General features: G+C 36.1%; 1 protein-coding gene across 1 annotated transcript in view; it reads right to left on the bottom strand.

The window, feature by feature from the left end:
* The window catches only part of KCNN2_4 (Small conductance calcium-activated potassium channel protein 2), a 100,318-nt gene that overhangs the window by 15,295 nt on the left and 60,329 nt on the right, over positions 1 to 24,694 (bottom strand). The window contains exons 6-8 of the mRNA XM_051218116.1: positions 23,585 to 23,908; positions 6,250 to 6,371; positions 2,841 to 2,976 (exon numbers count right to left, since the gene is read on the bottom strand). Of these exons, the coding sequence (XP_051064553.1) occupies positions 2,841 to 2,976; positions 6,250 to 6,371; positions 23,585 to 23,908 (582 nt within the window). The remainder of the gene's footprint in view (positions 1 to 2,840; positions 2,977 to 6,249; positions 6,372 to 23,584; positions 23,909 to 24,694) is intronic.

The raw sequence follows: 24,694 nt of genomic DNA, 5'->3' as shown, positions 1-24,694 counted from the left end.
ATGGACATTATAGTAAGTTAATAGTTGTATTCATGAATCAATTGAAGCTGACTCAGTGATCTAGAGGTTAAGCATTCGCGTGAGAGACTGATTGGTCCTGGTTTGGAAATTCACGAGGTAGGATTGTGAATATGCACTTTTGAGAAGTCTCATGGTCGTCTAGTGATTCCAAGTTTTCCATGATGGTCTAGCTTCAATCGACTCATGAATACAGCTACTAAACAATTAAAGCTTATTGAGAAGGATTACGTGAGATTATAAAGTTGTTTGGTAGAATGACATGGTTTCCAATGTTTATATACTATAATACTAATGATATTAACAATGCATAGTGATTTGAATGGTACTATGAAGATGGAATAGTAACTCGTTGATTGAGGAATTCGACTTCTACTTCATAAGTCGTCGGTTTGAAAATCGTTTCACCTACGTTGTTTAGGGTAAACAGATAGTATCATTACCCAGCATACATATAATGAAACTCAGAGTCAAGTGAATAAATCTGAACTTGGTAAATGAATTACATTCATCATTGTGAGGTCAGTGGAAATAAAATAAGACAAAACTATCTATTTATCTATTTGAATACATAAATATTAGTACAAATAGGCATCGAATACGTGTGCGTCACAAAAGTCACTTGATTCGTGTGAGAACTATGATACTGCTCGGGTGCCAAGATCGAAGCAGACGGTGTTCTCAGGAGGCCACATCAGGAGCCTTTGACCTGAAAGTCTATACCACAATGCAGTGGAGCAACATCAGGAGATGGAGTCCGATGGTAGCTGGTGACCAACGATTGGTTCATACACCCTTTGTTCCCTTAGGATACTGTAGCCATGTGTATCATTAGTGTGAAATCAGGGTTTCCCAACTCCCCTATGTGGACTCTTAATATCCATCAACCCGATTAAAGCCCGTGCTGGACATTCGCTTCTCGTCCTCTTAATTTCGTATACAACAAGAATGCCGTGAGAAGGCAGTGATTAGGACTTCTCTGGCAGTGGATGTATACGTGTGGCCATGTGAGAGCATTTCGAGAGGAAGAGCGAACTTACCCCACCTTGGCCGTACTTGAGCATTTGGGGGTGTTGACGAAACTAACCGATAAATGGTGAAAGGTAATTTGCAGTGAACCCTGAGCTTAAATCATGCTGGTTGATATTTGCTAACAAAGCGTACTTGTACTTTTAGATAGATAGAAAACCAATCAGTAATGTTCAGATATGACTAAGGACTAGAAAACATGATATTACTGTCTACATGGTAATCGATCAATACAGAAAAGACAGTTTATTACGTAACTAATATATTTAGAAAGAGGCAAATATGCAACTTCAGTTTGCTACCAAAAATAGGATCGATCAAAGGGTTCACTTATCCAATAATCATTTTTAATCATTACGACACTGATAGTTCATTGATATGTGTACTTACTTACGCCTGTCAACTTTCACGAAAAAGGATAGGCTACCTACCCAACACTCTCCATCCAACCCTGTCTTATGTAATCCTTTTTAGTTGCAATCCCGAATGTGATGAGTTATTGATTATTCATTGAGGAGTGTTAACCCGTTTAAGGTTATACAAAGTTTGGATTTTCAAACAATGTTAAGTAAGTTTATAGGTTCCAGTATAATGAGGAACTGTTTCTAATTTAATTTAACTTGTAATAGTTTGGATTATCCTGTTCTTGGAGTTCTTAAACTGAATTTCCATTGATCTTAGTTGGCATCTGTGCATACAGTGTAGATTGTCACATTTAATATATTACTTCACAAGTTGTTTCAAAAAACAGACAGGATGTGACTAGCAATAGAATCCAAAAATCACGAATCCTAGAGTGAACTTCAGCTGCATCCAACTGTCAAGTCCCAAAGGAGACGAAGCATGCACGCTCGATTAGGCTGCTAGACTTATTTCATGCATTCGGTTTTAACTTTTCAGTTGCGTCATCTGATTTGTATACTCATCATCTGAGCAACTCAAGTTTTTGTATGTAATAGATTAATAAGTAACTAATACCAGTATGTCTCCTGTGGGAGAGGACAAACCAGCTTCCAGCTGAAGAGGAAATTAGGAAATGATGTTGGAATGGGATAGGACCTACATTACGCAAATCATCAAACTGAATCACGAAGCAAGCCCTAACTCGGAATCCTGAAGGGAAGCGGGAAAGAGGAAGGTCAAAGAACAAATTGCTTGGGGAAATAAAAACAGATATGAAAAGGATGAATAACAACTGGAAGGAGCTGGAGAGGACTGCCCAGCTTAGGGTTGGATGGAGAGTGTTAACAGGCGTAACTAAGTAAGTAAGTAAGTATACAAAGCGCTAGTGTTTAAAACTTTCCATATCGTAAGATAAAAGCAATAATATTTACACATTTTTAAAGGGAGACTGTAATATATGAGCCAACCAATCAGATTTAAGACAACAAGTTTTGACGCGAAATTCACTCATCCATTTAGTTAAATGATGTTTCAGCATTTTAGTTGATGTCGGTTTATGATGAAAATCTTAATTCTAATTCTTAACCCCAACTATCAACTCTTCACACTTCTTTATAACCCTTAAGTAACCCTAGTACATTGAAGGATAGTCTCTGGGGTCATTTTAGTATTAATCGTTGGTTGTTACGCCGAGAAATGGAGATAGACATGAGAAAAATGAACAAGAATTGGATGGAACTAGAAAAGAAGGCCTAGGACAAAGTGGGTTGGAGAATGCTGGTCGGCGGTCTATGCTCCATTGGGAGTAACAAGCGTAAGTATGTAAGTAAAATCATAGTCTCATTCATTTAAACAATATAAATCATAACTTGAATAAAATATAATCTTACCATAAGACCAGTAGCAACAGCAATTAATCTGCCACAACTTGTATGCGGTACAATATCACCATAACCAATACTTAAAAATGTAACGGATATAAGCCAAGCTGAATTTAATAAAGATAAATGATTATCTCCTTGTTCCCTGTTGAACAAAATAGAAATAAATAACAAACATAAAAGATACTACTTATGATAGACTTAATGATAGAGATAGTCAGATATACTTTATATGAATGAATGGATAGATGAATAAAGATAATATGTGACATGAAATTATTATCAATGTAAATAATGTCAATAAGATAATGATCATTGTTTACATAATCAACTTGTTTTATTGTGTAATATTGACTTAGTATTAGGGATTATAACATAAGATAAGGCAAGAATTTGAGCTTCTTTAAGTCTATACAGATGCATATATGTTTCAATAATTGAGATCATTGGTCAACTGAAGCTAGACTACCATGGGAAACCTGGAAGCACTGGACGGCCGTTTCGTCCTATTGTGAGACTCCTCAACAGTGCGCATCCACGACCCTTCTGATACTAAACAACATATCCTCACTAGTGACTGGCTTCAAGGTATATATCCTGGAGTTCTAGTGAGAAGCAGTGACCAGTGGAGTTCAACCGGGTCAGTTGTGAGATAGTAACTCACTGATGACTATAGCGGATGTGTCGCTCAGTTTCGTGGATTAGTTGAGGTTAGACATTAAAACCGTTAGACGCCAGCCAGCTCACTGGTCTAGTTGGCTAGGTGCCTGGCGCGGGACTGGAAGCTCCTGGGCTCGAGGCCCGCGGGGCGGGGTCGTGGGTGCGCACTGATGGGTCCCACAGTAAGACGGGATGGCCGTCCAGTGCTTCTGGGTCTTCCATGGCGGTCTAGCATCGATTGACTCATGATCCCAACAATTGAAATTACTACAATCTCCACAAAACCCCTTCTGATACTTAAATTTTTGTTGAGAAATATAAGTAAAGATGAATGATGGTTAGTAGTGGAAACTAGGATAAGCGTTTCATGTTATTTAAAACTTGTCAGATGGATGTAATTGTATTTTAGATATGTTGATATTCACTGTAGAACTCGAACTCAGTAATACACACTTTAAACACCATCCCGTTGTCTACTTCTTAGGTTCGAGTCCCGGAGTGAATAACAATAAATCTGGGATGCAGATACATTCAGCTGATGAGTCCGAAATAGGACGAAACCTGCGTTGTAGGTTCCACTACTGGCTACCATTCATTTTAGCTTATAGTACTTGTGACTGAAGGTAATACGCACAGGATGCACATATCCCAATAAAAAGACTGATAAATTGCAGTCCTAAACATCAGCTGGAAGATTCAAACAAACAATACGAAAAATGAGCATTGTTTTTAGTTTGTGATATAAATCCTGTACCAATGGTAAACAAATTTTCAGTATATGGTTGTGAAGGTCCTAGGTTTGATTAACGGTTGCCAGGTCGTGGATGCCAACTGCTAAACAGTCTCTTAGTGAGACGAGATGGTCGTTCAGCGGTTTCAGGTTTTCAATGATTGTCTAACTTAGATTAATAAGTGGGTTTAATGAAAGATTAATAAGTTGTTGAACACAGAGATTTGGTTACTACGAGCCTCAACATATTGTGGCAACACCATTAATATGCTTATGATTTTCATATAAAATGACATGTTTACTTAAAACGATTTCAAGTAATCTTACTTCTGACTGACTTAGTGGGTTTTTCTAAAGGATCATGTAGATAGCGAAACGTGATTTGGTTATCCATGTATGATCGATGAAGACAATAATGGACGGTGGTGCAATCTCGTGGATTGGTTGATGTTAGACATTAGCACCACTGAATGCCAGCTCATTGGCCTAGAGGTTAAGCGTTCACGCATGAAAACGAACGTTTTTGGTTCGAATCACACGGGTAGAATCGTGGATGCGCACTACTGAGAAATCCCATGCTAGAATGAAACAGCCGTCGAATGCTTGCATGTTTTCTACATTAGTCTAGTTTCAATTGACTCATGAGTTCAACTATTAAATTACCACAATCTCCACAAAACCTCTTTCTGATAATACACACATTTTTTGTTTCAACCATCAGCAAGATCTACAACGTTAATTTGATTGACTGAAGATGAAAACGATTGTCACATATACAACATACTACACACTAAATCATTCGCTACTGAAATATTATTTGTTTAAGTGTAGTCAACAGAAATACAATCTGACCTATGTTTCTTGATAGTTGACATTCATCAGAAAGGTGTACATATGAAATCATGACTGAAAGGACGTTGGCTGATTAACTGGATCATCATCATATATATATGTCCATTAAAAAATTATGTCACCTATAGCGTACTTCTCATTTTCAGTAAATGAAGGACAATTTTGTTCATTCATTTCATGTGTGTACCGGTTTATTCTATTACAATCCAACAGCATAGCCAACACCGCATATTGTGATTGGTAATAGTAACAATATTAGTATTTCTAGGAAAGATTAAAGACAGTAAGATTCGACAAGAATGGGTGAATAATTCCAAGCCGTATTATTCAACGTCTAAAACAATTGATTAAAATCGTCTCACAGACGTTAACCAGATAGTCCGACTTACTTATGCAGCTCCATATATAGGTGGACTAATATTAGGCTTTAGTTATGACACAATTAGCTTCCTTCTTACCTACTCCCACATCAGTAAACATCATACATTGCAGTATGCGATGGTCTTAACCATGTTATACATATCCTGGTAGTCTTTGTCGATGTAGATTTACCCTACAATCAATCGATTAGCCATCCTCAATTAATACTCTGTTGTTAACCATTGAATTGATTACTTAGTGGTTCCAAGATATATGACCACTGCTTTAGAGATTTTATTGACAAACAATATATTATAACCGTTTACCTTTATATACTCTGTCCAGCTATTTAAACACAAGTCATTACGTGGCATGTGCTACTGATGTCAACAGATATGAGTAGTATGTATGACCAATTGAAGGTCAAATACCTGGCGACAGAAGGTTAAGAAGATCAAAGAGAAGAGAACGAAAACGGTGAATAATTAGTGTGAAAACGAATGAACAATGAAGTCTGAGACAAATGATTGAGATCTTGAACCGACTGATGTTAGACCACCATTAAAAACCTAGAAACACTGGAGGGCCGTTTCATACTATTGCAGGATTCCTCAACAGTGCGCATCCACGATCCCACCCGCGGGATTCAAACCCAGAGCCTTCAGTCTCACGCGTGAACGCGCAAATGTGTTAATGTCTAACCTAAATCAATCCACGAAATTGAGTCACTAGGTTTTCAATGGTAGTCTAACATCAATCGTTTCACGATCTCAATCAATAACTTAACAATCTCTACAACGAAAGCATACAACTTACAATTCACAAGCTCTTAATGTCCAACTGAATATTATCCATATTGTTGTAATGAAAACAAGTAATGCTTTCGCTGGACATAATGTCATTAATGTTTTCAATACAAATTGTAAATTGAAACTGACCTAATTGAATGTGGTTAATGAGAAATAAAAAAGAAGAAAATAGAGAATGTAAATGTACACTAACGAATTAAATAAGGATTGTGAGAAGTACTTGTTAATGACAACTTACTTACTTACTTTTTTACTTACTTACACATGTCAACCCTCGTAGAGGATTATAGTCCGCACAATAGGATTCTTTATTGGATTCTGTTCTGATCAGTACATTCCAGTTGTTATTCATTCTTTTCATGTCTACTTCTAATTCTTGATACAGTGTGTTTTTTGTACTTCCACTTTTTGGTTTCTCTTTCAGGATTTCTAGTTAAAGCTTGCTTCGTGATGCAGTTTGAGGATTGTCACAATGTATTTCCTATCCACTTCTAACATCCTTTTCTTAATTTCCTCTTCAGATGGAAGATGATTTGTTCACCTTCACAATAGATTGTTGTTGACGGATATTGTTTATCTTGAATAGACAACTATTTATAAATATTTGTACTTCTTTGATAATGGTTTTAGTAGTTCTCTACGTTTTAGCTTCGTACACTAGAACTAATTGTCTGGACATTTGTATTGAAAATTTTGAGTTTGATGTTGGCTGACATATAATTGTTGTAGAAATGTTGACGTTAGTTTGCCAATTCTTACCTTTACATCTTCATCGGATCCTCTTTGTTCATTTAGGATGGAGTCCAAGTACGTGGAAGTTTCCACGTTGGTTGGTATTAACTGTGTTGTATTTGAGGATGTTTCTTTTTCCCTTGAGTCTGTTAAAGTCTACGGCTGCACAGACTGTTAATTACTGTTACGTAAATATCCCATGAATCTTAATATATGGTTTTTGTATTATGAGTCAAAATGATCAGTTGCCTTTCTTCTTCATGAGATAAACATCCATTTAAGTTACGTTGTTATCTGTATGTATGATGAGAAGCTTGGAACCCAATCACAGATAATGAAGTGACTAGACACTTGATAGCCCTTTCTTGATATCAACATATTTTCATTTGATCATACACTGATCATAAATACTATTAAATAAAACCTTCTAAACGTTGCTTGTAACTGGTTAACATTTCCAGTCATCGATTTGGACAGGATTAAACACCCCTGAAGTTATGAATATCAATTCTCTTATTGTGAAATGTTTTTATTAAACTTAATAGATTCTGGGTTCGAATCCCGCAAGTGGGACCATGGATGGGAACAGCTGTGGAGTCCCATATTAAGACGAAACAATCGTCCAGGGCTTCCAGGTTTTCTATGATGACCTACCTTTAATTGCCTCATGAATTCAACTATTAAAAAACACTTTGTCAATTTCATTCAAACTATCAATCAATCAGTTTTATAATACTTCGACACTTTGTCATACTTTCATGAGCTATTCTATTCTTAAGTGGATTTTCGCAGATGTCTCTTCCTCTAGGCTAGATGCTTTAACCGTAAAGCTTTCATTCTCCACCTAGATAATGTTATATCCCGATAAGCATAGGGAATAGTGACTTTTGGGATCCATTTATGGATCAAAACGATACATATATTTTTATTGTATAGTTGTTAAGTAACTAAACTATACATATTTATGTCCCTCTTATTATGAAATTGATTTTGACTTATGAACTGTTATTATACGATTTACTATTCTTGAATTATGCCCTGTCTATTAATCACCACCTCCTAAATTCACAGCCACATTTGGCCAAATCTTCTATAAATGTTGTTTCCTATTTTATGGTACGATGTGGTCTGTCTGGTTGGTATGTAAACCCAGTATATTTGAAATATATGATTTATATCGTGGAGGCTGAGATTGGTGTTCTGAACCCAACAGGTACGGCTAGGCAGGAAGCAGGACCGATAAGTACTCTAGACTGTTCGTACGAGTTTACGTCATTGGTCCGATCGATAATTCAGTTCTTTCTAATTGGTGGTATCATTACGTCATACTTTAACATGGCACATAGTCCACAAGTTATAACAATAATAAGACAAGTATAGACTTTAGACAAAAGTGATCTATTCCAAGTTTTCCATCTAGGAATAGTTGCTTATTCTACTGAATCAACTTTTTCTAAAGCTCATGTTAATGGTGCTGTCTAGAAAGAGAATGAAGATTCTAGATCAAATAAACGATACTCAAGATACTCAACATCCATTGGCCGGATATTATCAGCAACAGTCTACTGTGAGAGACAACAAACCAACTTTCAGCTGAAGAGGAAGTCAGGAAAGGACGATGGAAATGGATAGGACATACATTACGCAAATCATCAAACTGCATCACAAAGCAAGCCCTAACTCGAAACCCTAAAGGTAAGTGGAAAATAGGAATGCGAAAGAACACATTACGTTGGGAAACAGAAGCAAATATGAAAAGGATGAATAACAACTGGGAAGAGCTGGAAAGGATTGCCTGGGACAGAGTTGGATAGAGAGTGCTGATAGGTGGCCTATGCTCCTCGACGAGGACTTACATAAATAAGAAATAAAAAAAGGACCTCTATTTGAGCTATGAATCTTCACCACAATTATAAAGAAAAAGTCAATAATTCTGATTAGTTAGATACTGAGTAAAGGAAACGAAGTTATGATGATGTAAACTAAATTTCAAGAATATATTCGGAATAGGGAAACGATAACGTATATATGAAGTTTTAATGTGGTATGTGTTACCGATCTTAACAGATAAAAGTACTATGTATCATCAATCGAAAGTGAAATACCTGGCGACAGATGGTTAAGAAGATCGAATAGAAGAGAGAGGGATCAGAGAATGATTAGTATGGAAACGAAGGGATTATGAAGTCTGAGATGATTGATTGATGTTTTACAAATGATGTATATACTGTATGGTTCTTAGATTTTACTGAGGGATTCTGAAATTTTATAATGAAATACATTTGGTTGTCACCACTTCTGTTCTCCTTCACTATAGTAGAACTTAAAACCTAAAATGTTCCGACCTATCACCTAATTTTACAAACACTGATGAAAGTTAACTTGTGGATCTCAATCAGGTATTCTTTAATTACTTAAGTGATTAGATTAATAGTTAGTAACTGTACTAAATTGAGGTCATATCTTGATTCATTCAGTCCATATTTTCTTCCAACTCTTTCCTAAATCAGTTAATCATTAAGATAAGTAGTGTTTGGGAATATGTAACACAAGTTCCAACCACCATAAACTCTAACTTTTTCAACCTTTCCAACTATTTTTCTATCCCTACCCTCTTTATATATATAACACTACTTAGTATAGGGGTTGTGGGGATTATTGAATTTTTGATTGGGATAACGAAGCGACTGATGTTAGACCACCTTTGGAAACCTGGAAGCACTGGACTGCCGTTTCGTCCTATTGTGGGACTCCTCAGCGGTGCGCATCCACGATCACGCTCACAGGATTCCAACTCAGGGCAATCAGTAACGCGCGCGAACGCTTAACCTACTCGACCACTGAGCCGGCATCCAATGGTGATAGTGTCTAACATCAACCAATTCAACCAGTCCCAACATGAATTAGCTCCCGCGAGGGGAATCGTGTATGCGCACTGCTGAGGAGTCCCACAATAGGACGAAACGGCCGTCCAGTGCTTCCAGGTTTCCAAAGGTGGTCTAACATCAATCGGTTCATGATATCAATCAATAACACTACCCAATTGATCAAATGATAACTGTGTACGATTTTGAATGTTTATCTTGATTAACAGAAGTTACGATAAACATTCAGTAATATTAACTTCAATAATAATGGTGATTTTGACACTCGGTCACTTGACAAAACTTTCTGATCTGTTCATATTTAGTCATACTACTATACTACCATTATACCTGACTGTAAGAAAGTCAACAGTTTACTTTCAACGGTTGAGATCATGAGTCAATTGAAGCTAGACCATCATGGTAAACCTAGAGGTACTGGACGGCCGTTTCGTCCTATTGTGGGACTCCTTAGTAGTGCGCATCCACGACCCCGCCTCATGAGATTCGAACCCAGAATTTATCAGTCTTGCACATGAGCGCTTAACCACTAGACTACTGAGCTGGCTGGCATTTAACGATGTTAATGTCTAACTTCAACTAATCCACGAAATCGAGCGACACATCCACCATCGTCATCAGTGAGTTACTATCTTAAAACTGACTGGGTTGAACTCCACCGATCTCAACAAGTTAATTTACTACAATCTTCACAAAACCCCTTCTAATACTAATCAACAGCATACATTGAATGTAGGTTTATTGGAAAATTCTTTCTATTAATGTTAAACTTACATAATCACGGCCAGAAATGATTCCCCTAACCTGTTCACATAATCTGTGAACTAATATTAGATGTTTGACATATTATTGCTAGACATTAACGATTGAGTTTCATAGACCAGATAGGGTTGTAGGGATTGTTGAATTTTTGATTGAGATCATGAATCGATTGACGTTAGACAACCATTGAAAACCTAGAATCACTCAACGGCCATTTCGTCCCAATATTCGACACCTAAGTAGTACCCATCCACAATCTCTCACATGGGAATCGAACCCAAGATCTTTAGTTTCGCGAACGAACGCTTAACCTTTATACCATTGAGGTGGCCAGCATCCAATCCATTTTCGTCCATAATTTTCTCCAGTAAATTGTAATATGTTTTTATTAATAGAAAACCATATTGATAATAATAATAGTAACAATCAATCAATTTCATTTTACTTCAAGAAAACATATACATCAAATACATTCTTAATGTATGACCACTCCAAAGTGACTTAAGCATCATAAATCATGGAGCAATCGAAAGAAAGAAAAACAAAAAGAAAGAGGGAAGGAAAGGAGGAGAGAAAGAGCTGGAGGAAATGAATAAAACACTCAAACTGTTTACCTTTTTTTCTTTACTTTTCACCCAAATTAGTCAATAGTAATAGTAGTAGTATTAGGAGTGGGAGTAGGAGTAGTAATAGTCGTAGTAGTGGTAGTAGTAGTGGAAGTAGTAGTAATATTAGTGGTAGTAGTATTGGTAGTAGTAGTAGTAATAGTAGTAGTAGTAGGAGTGGGAGTAGTAGTAGTAGTGGTAGTAGTAGTAGTAGTAGTAGTAGTAGTGGGAGTGGGAGTAGTGGTAGTAGTAGTAACAGTAGTAGTAGGAGTGGGAGTAGTGGTAGTAGTAGTAGGAGTGGGAGTAGTGGTATTAGTAGTAGTAGTAGTAGTAGTAGTGGTAGTAGTAGTGGAAGTAGTAGTGGTATTAGTAGTGGTAGCAGTAGTAGTAGTAGTGGTAGTAGTAGTGGAAGTAGTAGTGGTATTAGTAGTGGTAGCAGTAGTAGTAGTAGTAGTAGTAGTAGTAGTAGTAGTAGTAGTAGTAGTAGTAGTGGTAGTAGTAGTAGTAGGAGTGGGAGTAGTGGTATTAGTAGTAGTAGTAACAGTAGTAGTAGGAGTGGGAGTAGTGGTATTAGTAGTAGTAGTAACAGTAGTAGTAGTAGTAGTAGTAGTGGTAGTAGTAGTAGGAGTGGGAGTAGTGGTATTAGTAGTAGTAGTAACAGTAGTAGTAGGAGTGGGAGTAGTGGTATTAGTAGTGGTAGTGGTAGTAGTAGTAGTAATAATAATAATAATAATAATAGTAGTAGTAGCAGTAGTAGTATAATTCAATTTTGGAATATGATAGATTAGAAAGTAAGTGAATAATATATAGATAGATCACACAATAGTTAGTTTGATGCATAGAATAGTTGTGAAGAAATCAATCGATACAAACACTATGCAGGTATCTGCATCATGAATGAATCTCATCCGCCTCCCAATCTCCTAGAATATTTTGTTACTTCGATGATATGAAACTATTTAAAATATCCCACTCCGTTCAGACTCGAGCTAATGGGTGTTTTATTTTCAGTCTAATGGGCTATTTTGAAACAATTAAACTGTGGTCAATCAAAAGATGATACTACCACAGGGGTCTAAGGCTAAAATCAAATAACTGATTGGTTTCTTTCAGTTTCTTTTTTATTACTTTTACCCCCAAACGCCTCGGTACAGTCGATAGTGAGGAGATCTCTTACTCAAAATGCCACCTCATGGTCACGTGCATATAACCACTACCAGGGAGGTCCTACTCACGTTTTTCTCGCAAAACGGATGTTTTTAACAAAATTGAGTGGACGAAAAGCGAATGTTCGACACGGGCTTTAACAGAGTTGGTAGATACGCAGAATTCACCAGGTGGAGTAAGAAAACCTTGATTACAAACCAATGGTGCACATGGGCTCCAGGATCCTGAAGGAACAAATGGTATATGAACTAATCGTTGGTCACCGGCTACCATCAAACTGTATCGTCTGACGTTGCTCCACTGCCTTGTGAGTCAGACCTTCAGGTCTAAGGCCCTCTAAGAAAACCACCTGCTCCGGCTTGGGAACCCGGGCAGCCCTAACATAAATCAAATGATTTATATGGTACGTATCTATTTGATGCCTCCTTGTACAAATTTTATGTGCTTAACTAAATAAAGAAATAAAATCTATAACTGATATTAGACTGCAACAAAATGATCAATAAATGAAGACTGTTATAGATTTGGAAGATTTTAACTTGTACTTTGGGGAATTCGCTAGAAACCAAATTGATTCTCACATTTTGTAAATATGATAGAGATGTAACTAATGGCGAAACTGATATTAGCCGGTGCAACGAGGTAGATTGAATAGTGATCAATGTCTTATTCATGTCTTATTGTCGTTCATCGCTGATCGAATGCCACCGATCACGTTACATTTTATCTATTAGTTTGGGTGACTACACATCAAATGCATTATGTTGAGATATTAGGCGGTCGTATGTAGTTGCTGGTTGACACTTATTACCAAGATGGAACGAAACAATTGACGGCACTGACGCTGAGTTTTAAGTCCGAATCAATTGGCTTCTTGATCCGAAATAGGATAATCAGCAGTTTCATAGGTCAGTCACTGACTAAACTTGAGAATCGGCTAGTATTCAAAACTTCTTTAAATGATCAACTCATGAGTTGTAACATTTTCTGTAGAAATAATTTTGTTTAAAATAAGCTCTTAAGATGTTGAAGACGATTTGTAGCTCAGGTGGATGATTTCGATGGAGTTTTGTTATCTGAGCTGGATGGTTTGGTCTTGGAGCTTTCATCGTTCTTCTGAACGACATCATCAGCACAAACTTCAGGTTGAAGTGTACTGATAATGTCGTTCGGAAGAACGATGAAAGCTTCACAACCAAACCATCCAGCTCAGAGAACAAAACTCCTTCAAAAACTCAAGTATTCTGCACTGATATGCATATCAATGATAAAGTTTAATCATTTCATAGAAGTGAATTGATTTAATCCCTCTAAACGGTCTGTTACCTCCAATGTTATATATTATTATTTCACTATATTGGTAACTTGTAGTGGCTGGTCCCATAGCGAAACTACATAGATTATTCTAGCTTCCAAACAGGCCGATCTATTCATTCACCTCAAGTTACATTTCTACTTTGTCAGTTATTTACGTATCAACCTTAACTATTTTGATATGAGCGCATGTGTGTGCACTTCTTATCTCATTCATCACATGCCTGTAACTTATTTTTGTTCAGCTATTGATATCAATCAACTCTTGGTGGTTTAATTGAATTGTCTCAGTTGCATTCTTCACTGCGCGTCATTTCGCTTCACTCTCTTCTCTTCGCTTCCTATGCTTCATCTCTCTGACTATCTGTTCAGATCAATGAGTGCATAAAATGTGTATATTCAAAAATACAGTCTGATATTTGACTTATTTAATTCTATTATACACTAACGCTATTTAAATCAATGATTCTATACGAGGATTAACGGCATGTGTATATTTCAATAACAATCAGTAGTCATTACAATAAAACAAACAGATATTTTATCATTATAAAGGAGGTTTGTGGAAACTTTAGTAATTTAATGGTTGACTTCATGAGTCAATTAAATCTAGACCACCATGGAAATTCTTGGATCACTCGACGGCCTTTCATCCTATTGTGAAACTCTTCAGCAGTGCACATCTACATTTAGGATTTGAGTCCAGGGCCTATCGATCTCGCGCGCGAACGCTTCAACTCTAGATCACTTAGTCGGCATCCAGCAGTGTTAATATTGAGCTTAAACCAATCTACGAACTTGCGCCACCGTCTACCATTGTCTTCAGTAAGTTACTATCTCATAATAGAGCCGGTTGAACTCCACTAGTTACGGTTTCACATTAGAACTCCACAAACCGTAACCAATAGAGTTCAACTACATCTGTTTTGATTTAATAACTCACCGGAGACAATGTTAAACGATGGCACAATTTCATAGATTTCTTAAAGCTCAATATTAACACTGTTAGATTCCAGTCAGCTCAATGATCTAAGGACATCTTATCATTAATAAAATGAATTTATGTAAATCTATACTATTTAATACAAATTGAATATTTAATGATATGAGTTATATGCAGAAAGAGAAAAAAAAAGAAAAGAAGAACGAATCATTTTATCCTAGAAACTTGACCTGATTAACTACAAACAATTCGATCATACTACTAATAATACTACTAATAATAACAATACTAATAATAATACTAATAGTAATAATAATACCACTACTACTAATAATAATACTACTAACGGTAGTAATAATACTACTACCACTAATGATACTACTAATGGTAATAATACTATTAATAATACTAATAGTAATGGTACTACTACTACTAATAATGATAATAGTAGTAATAATATGCCCCCTTCATAAGTTATGCTCATTTAATCAGCTGACATATTATTAGTGGAATTAATAATAAGAAACTATAAATTATATAAGTAATATTGTTAGATTTAAAAGAAATTTTGAATATTGACCTAAATACCAATATTCTTGTCAATCATTAAGTAAAAAAACAACTATAGAACCTATCAGTTATGTTCTAGTTCACAAAACATATAGATATATACTGAATATCAGTATGGGGGTTGTGGAGATTGTTAAGTTCATGATCTCAACCAAAAAATTAACAATCTCCACAACCCCCATACTGATAATCAACATGTGCTCACTAGTGACTAGCTTCGTGATGGAATTCTCGGAGTTCTAGTGAGAAGTCGTGACCAGTGGAGCTAATCCGTGTCGGGTAGAGACAGGTATCTATCTCAGTACAATGGAAGTTGGTCGCGCAATTTCGTGGATTGGTTGATGTTAGACACTAACACCACTGGATGCCGGCTCAGTGGTTTAGTGGTTAAGTGGTCAGGCGCGAAGCCAGTAGGTCCTGGGTTCGAATCCCGCGGGGTGCAGGATTGTGGATGCGCACCGCAGAGGAGTCCCATACTAGGACGAAACGGCCGTCCAGTACTTCCAGGTTTCCAACGGTTGTCTAACACCAGTTGATTCATGATCTCAACCAAAAATATACTGAATAGTTGTTATGAGTTCAATCTCATATTCCATATACACTGATGGATTCTATAAAAGGATAAAGTATTTGATTAGTTATTACTGATAATATTCATCAGCTTTGTATTGTGTAAAATGGTAGCTACATGTAGTTGACAGGAAACTATTGATCTAGGTTTCGTACCTCTTTGTCTTAGTCATCGTCAGCATAGTGTACCTGTCATCTTAAGAGTATACATATGCTTGAGAGGAATCGATTTTTTGTCATCCAGTTTCATAGATATGGACATAATTACCGAGCTACTCAAGATATAACTTGCCTCTCATAAGACTAAGATATATTTACAATTGATTCAGTATTGATTAGTAACCCATGTCATATTTGTCGAATCACTTTTTTAGTCCTGACCGAATCCTATAATCCAATACTCAATGATTTATCAATCATAAGAAATCAGTTACGGTTTGAATAATTCAGTGGTAAGTTGTGTGAATCGATGTTCAATCTGTTGCCGAGCATCAGACTATGCACCACGTAAATAAAAGACTAGTTGAAACGAGTTCAAATAAGACATCAGAGATCAAAAATTATAGTTGAGTTCTTACGTAACAAGTTCATTCAAATAAGATCAATAAAGCGTAGTAATCCTTTTGGATGCATTATATCCACTGTTAAACTAATGATGAGTAGCTGTAGTTCAGTGAATGAGAACACAACTGGAGACAATCGAATGTATTTGAAGATAGAACTTACAAAATCACTTAGTATAATCTGAGAATCATACAGTAAGTACCTTAATCGCAAAAATGTCAATCAATTGTCTCAGACTTCATTGTTCTTTCATTTCCATGTGGATCATTCTATGTTCTCGTTCTCTTCTCTTCGATCTTCTTAACCTTATGTCACCAGGTATTTCACTTCCGATTGATAATACATACTACTTATATCTGTCAACATCAGTAGCACACACCACAATAGTACTAAAAACATTCTATCCATTCCTAATCCCAGCATTCACAAAACAAATGAATCCATGATTAGTTTTCATACAAACATTATTGTTAATAAGAGCATTTGTAAAGACTGTAATATTTTCAAATTTGAGTTCACGAGTCAGTTTAAGCTAGTTCACCATTGAAAACCTGGTAGCACTGAACTGAAGTAGTCCGAGTCAAATGTGAGACAGTTATCTACCTCAAACAATGGATGGAGGGTTCCGCTAAATCATGGATCGGTTAAAGTTAGACATTACCACCGTTGGATGCCGGCCAGCTCAGCGGTATAGAGGTTAAGCATTCTCGTGTGAGACCGAAGGTGCTGCGTTCGAGTCCTAATTGCGGCATCGTGGATGCGCACTGCTGAGGAGTCCTATACTAGGGCGAAACGTTGTCCAATACTTCCAGGTTTCCAATGGTGGTCTAGATTAAATTAACTCATGAATTTAATTCGGCAAACAATGTTCTTAATTTATTGAAACATAACTTATAATAAATCTATGTTGAAAAGATTTTTATTCCCATCAACAACAGCCTAATGTCAGAGAGAACAAACCACATTCCAGCTGAGGATGATATTAAGAAAAGACTTTGGAGGCGGATAGAATACACATTGGAGAAATCATCAAGTTGCATAACAAAGTGAGCCCTAACTTGGAATTCTGAAGGGAAACGGAAAAAAGGAAGGTCGAAGTACACAATGGAAGCAGATATCAAAATGATGGATTGCAACTGTAAAGAACTAGAACAGATTGTCCAGGACAGAGTTGAATAGAGAGTGCTGATGGTCGGCCTATGCTCCTCCACGATGGTCAACAAGAGTAAGTAAGTAAGTAAGTAGACTATCATACTTTTGATCAACTACAAAATAAAGATATTTCACAGATTGAAATCATGAGTCAATTGAAGCTAGACCACCATGGAAAACCTGGAGGTCCTGGGTTCGAATCTCGCGGGGTGCGGGATCGTGGATGAGCACAGCTGGACGAAACGGCGTCCAGTGCTTCCAAGTTTTCCATGGTGGTCTAGCTTCAATTGACTCATGATTTCAATCTGTGAAATTTCTAAAAATCTCCACAAACCCCTTCTGATAAAGATATTTCAACTATTCATCTTCTTAGTAGTAACTAGATATTGTTCTCTACCATTTTGTTTTTCTCTTTAATCAAATCACTGATGTATTCTTAATTCAATTTCTATAACTTATTCAATCACGCATATATAACATATAGAAAGGGATATTATCCAAGAAGTCTACAATATAAACAGTTCAATGATCATTTACTTTAATTCAATTATCGATTATCTCAAAGATATTTCATAGATGAATGAGTTCAGAATGTTTCAATATTATGTCTTGACTATTTCAAATTAATATTGATTGCCAGAACTAATACAGGCCATTAGGCTTATTGTCCTTTTCAAACTTAAACTGAAATAATTGAATAGGATAAGTATTGAACTTAATATGGATTTATAATGATTAATATTGTCATCATATAGGGTGTGTTAAACTCCTCATGGAACGCCACTGGAGCTACTGCCGGTTCAAAGCCCGGATAAAGGAGAAGGGTTGGGCATGAGGTTAGCGACCACATCGCGTAGAAAACTAACTCGCTGAAAAAACGCTAACCAGAAAAAAAATTATTCAAACCATAGTGAGTGTATGGAAGTTGTACAGACTGTTAAGCTATTGATTAAGATCATGAATTGATTGATGTTAGGTCACTATTAAAAACACTAGGAGCGGACAGAACACAACATGGCACAAACCCATGAAGTCGCTGAAAAGTGAACTGAGTCATGTTGGTAGATGTAGACTAAGTGGTTGGGATCCGCGAGACAATAGCAGCCGATGATTAGAGACTTCGAATAGCATGGTTCAAAATCGTTTGCAATGGCGCAGGCACATCCCCTCTTCGTGTTCTCCTAGATTCTAATTTTCTGAACTCTTCATGTCCCTTTTTTCCCCCTCCAAATTTATTTTACTAGGTTGTACTCCTTGAATATCATCTTCAAACCGTAATGTTTCTGATTACTGCTTATACTTTTACTATCTCTACCACTATGAGATTCGAATCCTCAATTGTATCTTTGTGCTAATGTGCTATGGCAACTTGAACTGATGTACGTGAGTACGAAGTTCTGCTTTGTTGCTGACTGACTGACTGATTGTTGAAAACCTGGAAGCAGTGGATGGCCGTGATAATCTCAATCAAAATCTTAACAATCTTTACAACCATATTACTGATAATTACCATGTACTCACTAGTGGCTGGCTTTGTGAGGTAGTTCTCGGAGTTCTCATGAAAAGCTGTGATCAGTGGAGGTAATGCATATCAGGTGGGCACAGGTATCTACCTCAGAAAATGGAATATAGTTGCGCAATTTCGTGGATTGGTTAAAGATAGACGTTAACACCGTTCAATGCCGGCTCAGTGGTCCAGTAGGTTAAGCATTCGTACGCGAGACTGAGGGTGCTTGGTTCGAATCCAGAGAGCAGAATCGTAGGTGTACACTTTTGAGGAGCCCCATACTAGAACGAAGAAGGCACGAGACCTCATTTGACAGTTTCTATCTCTGTTAGAGTGATCGATAATGTACACTGTCCGGAACTTTATGATTTTTAATGGTTGTTTAACTTACATCATTCTGTGATGTCAATCATAAAATTATAAGTTTCATGCTGAGATTAAAATATACTTACAGGCAAATTGTTTCTGGTATAGTTTAGTTCTTGTACTGAGAGGTTTAAAATTTACAAATCTATTATTGTTTCTAAAACGAATAATACGTACGTCTTATAAGCAAAGATGAATGGTGACTAGCAGTGAAATCTAGGACGCGCATTTCGTCCTAATTTGGATTCATCAGATGGATGTGCCATCATCCCACACTTGTTGATGTTCACTACGAGACTCGAACACAGCATCGTTTGCTTCAAACGCAATTGCGTTATCCAAATAGCTACTGAGTCCTGATAATCGCTAGCTTGTCCAATAGAATGAAATTTAATTTAATTTTATATTGTTTGTTTGAATCTTCCTATTGATGTTTAGAACTGTAATTGATCAGTTCCTTATTGGTATATGTGCACACTGGATTGGAGTCCCGGATTGGACATTAACAAGTGTGGGATGCAGGCAAATCCAGCGGACGATTCCTAAATAGCACGAAACACAGATCCTGAATTCCATTACTAGCCACTACAAAGTTTGTGAATTAAGGCAACATCCTGGCAATACTCACAGTATACACATATCCCAATAAGAGATTGATCAATTTCAGTCCTAAACATCAATGGAAAGATTCAAGTACAAAACAATAGCAAATGAACTAAGTACGTCTGTTTTAAATTAAATCACCCAATTAAGGGAATAAAATGTGTTTCAAAAGCCTTTGTTTTATTGTTCACACATCTACACTATTACTGTGAATTGAACTATCAGGTTAGATTAAGATATTTAACTGTTTGTAGCGGAAATTCGGAAAACTATGAATCCATCATACAGAAGATACATGTGTTTATTTACAGTTATCTACGCAAAATACTTCGGATTCGTTGGCCAGGACACTATCAGCAACAACCTACAGTGGGAAAGAACAAACCGGATACCAGCGGAAGAATAAATCAAGAAGAAGCTCTGGAAACAGATCGGACACACATTGAGGAAAACACCCAACTACGTCTCAAGGCAAGCCCTCACATGGAATCGTCAAAGCCAAAGGAAAACAGGAAGACCAAAGAACACATTACGTCAAGAAATGGAGACAGATATGAGAATAATGAACAAGAATTGGATAGAACCAGAAAGGAATACCCATGACACAGTGGGTTGGAGAATACTGTTGGGCGGCCTATGTCTCATTTGGAGTAACAGGCGTAACTAAGCAAGTAAGCAAGCAAGCAACTAAGTAAGTAAATGTATCTTTTGTGTACTAATTAATGTACATCATTCATATTCCTTTGTTCTTTATCTATTAAACATTCTAATTAACAATAACAGAATGATTAATTAAAGTTTATTAGCCGGTACTATTAACCGGGATTATGTTCCAAGAATTAGTAACATCAAAATGAATTACATTTGATTCATAGAATAATTTGGATTGTTTTGTTATAGTTTTTGGATTATACTTTGTTTGATTGTTATTTCAATTATATTGTTAACTGTTCAATGGTTGTTTCTTCAGTATGTATAGATGATTCATCAAGTGTCCGAAAAGTATAGAATTCATTTTAAAACATGAATGTACATTACATTACGAAATTAAGGGAATGATAGAACATGTATCATCCTGTCATTTATATTTTGATATTGAAGAATTAATGATAAATTGTTTGGCTTGAATCTTCCCATTAAGGTTTAAGACTGCAATTGATCAGTCTGTTATTGGCATATGTGTATACTGTGCGGATTGCCTCGATATCGCCTTAATTCACAAGCTATTTGTAAGCAATGATGCATAGTGGCCAGTAGTGGAATCCAGTTTGACGCGCGTTTCGTCCTACTTGAGACTCCTCAGCTGGATGTACCTACATCTCAGAGTTGATGATCACTGGCTATCCGGACTCAGTAGCTGAGCGGATAACGCGATGGCGTTCGAGGCGAATGGCACTGTGTTCGAGTCTCAGAGTGAACATCAACAAGTCCGAGATGCAGGTACATCCAGCTGACGAGTCCCAAATAGGACGAAACACTCGTTAAACTTGATCCCACTGCCAGCCTCTATCCATCGTAGACTAAATATATTCATTTATTACTTATTAGGACAATGAATCGATCGATGTTAGACCACCGTTGGAAATCTAGAATCACTAGATGGTCGTTTCGTCCTAGTATGAGACTCTTCAGTGGTACACATCCACGATCATCCATACAAGATTCGATTCCAGAATCTATAGGTCTTGCACATGAACACTTAACATCTAGACCATTGAGCTGATATATAATAGTATTAATATTTAAATTCTATCGATCCACGAATAGCTACGCAACTATTCATCCGTTATCTGAGGTAAATACTTGTCTCTACTCGATGTGGAATGAACTACACTGATCAATCACATTACACTAAAAAAATAGAGATAAACATGAAAAGAATGAACAACAACTGTATAGAAATAGAAAGGAAGACCCCGTACAGAGTAGGTTGTAGAATGCTGTTGAGCGGCCTATGCTCCATTGGAAGTGACAGAAGTAAGTAAGTAAGTAAGTAAGTAAGTAAGTAAGTAAGTAAGTAAGTAAGTAAGTAAGTAATTCATGACTTCCCAATCAAAAAATTTATAAATGTCCACAACCCCTTACTACAGATAATGAATGTAATAATGTTTCATTTCATTATTTGAATTGCCATTTGATTGCATTATGTAATATTTAAAGAAATTAGCAATTCAATATTAAATTATAAGTATTAAACATCATTTTGTTCCGTCATTTTAAGTCTTAAGTTCTATCCAGAGTTGGAGAGAGAGTGAGTAGACTAGAGAGAGAGAGAGGGTGAATGGGTGGGTGGGTGAGAAACAGAATGAGTAGAACAGTGATTGATTTCCCCTAGAAAATACTCTCCACTTGTACATATGTATGTATGTATGTACAAATGGTTGTCATGATGTTTCTCAAATTTCACAGTTTTTTTGTTTTAGTTACCAGTTAAAAAAACAAAAAAAACAATCACCAATTCTGCCAAAGTTGAAATTGAATTATTTTTATTATTATGACAGGCTACTAATTTCTTTCTCTTAAATCTATATACAAATTAATCTTTTTTATTTTTGGAATAATTTCGAAGTTGATTTCATGTCAAAGAGTATGCTACATCCACCTCTCATTATACTACTTATATATATGTAATTAATAGTAGTATTAATAATGGTAGTGGTAGTAGTAATAGTAGTGGTGGTAGATAGCCAACTTAATTTTAGTTCATTTCCTGTTTATATAAATGATTGATAATAACGAATATAATGAATAGAACCGAATTGAGTATTGTTCACATCTATGACAATGTTATGTAAAATGAAGAAGTTATAATTGTAGTTGTAGTTGATGTGGATATGACTGAATTCAATGGATGTGTAAGTGTATAGATGTATGGAAAGTGTATTTTGAAATTGTTAGGTTCTTTTGATAGTAGAATACTCTTTGATTTGGACAATATCTTAAATGGATTGGAATATGACTAAAAAAAATGAAGAACAGTGAACAACTAATTCATTATAGATAGAGTTGGATGGTAGGTAACAGTGGAATACAGGATGAGGATTTTGTCTTAAGTAAGACTCTTTGGCTGGATATACTTGATTATTAGAGTTCATACTTCCTTCGATGTTTGAACTCAGTCCATTACCTTGTTATCCACTTAGCGATTGAGTACACATAATCAATGTGTATACTGAGCGGGTGGCCAGACCGAAACAGTTGGTTTTCTCAGAGGGGCCACACCCCGAGCGTTCGACCTAAAGATCTAATCCATAAGGCAGTGGAATGTCGTAAGGAGATGCAGTTCAATGGCAGCCGGTGACCAACAAATGGACTATACGCCTTTTGTTCCTTCAGGATACTGGAGCCCATATTTACCATTGGTTTGGAATCAGGGTTTTCCAACTCTCTAAGGTAAAATTCCGGTGTCCATCAACCCGGTTAAAGCCCATGCCGGATATTCACTTCTTGTCCTCTCAACTTCGTTAACAACACTTATAATGTGAGATGGGAGTGAGTAGGACTTCCGTGACCATTCTCATCAACAGTTTAAACCATTCAATAGAATACAAATACTTTAATGTATAATGAAATAAACTATTCATGATAAATGAATTACTCACTTTATTAAATGCTCCAATACTTCGTGAACCAGCATCATTAAACATTCTTGAATGTAATAATAATGCACGTAATGCTAAATATAATCGTCCTAACATTGGTAAAATTAATAATAAATATGGACTAAAATGATCACTTAAATGATGTAATGAATGATTACGTTTATAATTCACGTAATTAGTTATTGGGAATGAATGATTAAAAAATAAATCAATACCAGGGAATGGATGAATTGAGCAAATCAATAATTCTGTAATAATTTGTATTACTCTATGCTTAGTTACACATATTCTCCAATCTTTAGTATATTCTTCACATAGAAAAACCTTTTAAAAAGATAGAGAAGAAAAAGAGAAGAGAAGAGAAGGTATCAATGAATGATGTAATACTTTAGAGGTTATCAAGAAAGATACACTAAACATCATTATTCAGGTTTAAAGACTGAGTAGTGTCTTGCTCTTCTGTGAAATGTAATTGAACTGTACTGCATAGATGTTATATTCGGTTGTCGCTGATTGCTGTGCTGGAAAAAGACGCTGATCAATTATACTCGGAACGAGGGACCTCTACAATTCCCACGATGCGAAAGTAAGAACACACAAGACTGTTATAAGTGAAGATTTATTAGCCCAAACACTATGACGACGACGAATCAAAAATAGTCTAAAATACACTCATTTATATATTCATTGTACACACTCTTTGATAATCAATTAGGATTAAATCACATACTCAGTTATAACAAATCACTTACTGCGCATAGTTCATGTCAACTGAATACAAGAATATCGTATATTATACAGAAGAAAATATCATACTGAGAAAACACAATCAAATACTACACTGAATGATCCTCACGTTGAATCAAAACGGATGTTGAATGTTGAATAAAACTCATAATGAGTAATTCAATCGAGGAATTGACTTTTCTTTCCATCATATCAATAGGTTAAGTTTGAGCGATATCTGGCTCTCTTGTAAAACGGAATTGAACTGTACTTAAATTATTGTTTCATAATAGGACGAAACGGCCGTCTAATACTTTTATGATGGTGGTCTAGTTTCAATTGAATCATGATCTTAACTATTGAAATTACTATAATCTCCATAAA

The sequence above is a fragment of the Schistosoma haematobium genome, chromosome 7, assembly GCF_000699445.3.
Source record: "Schistosoma haematobium chromosome 7, whole genome shotgun sequence".
NCBI classification, from domain to species: Eukaryota; Metazoa; Platyhelminthes; class Trematoda; order Strigeidida; family Schistosomatidae; genus Schistosoma; species Schistosoma haematobium.
Note: the sequence above shows the minus strand (reverse complement) of the source record. Positions and strands in the feature narration are given on the sequence as shown.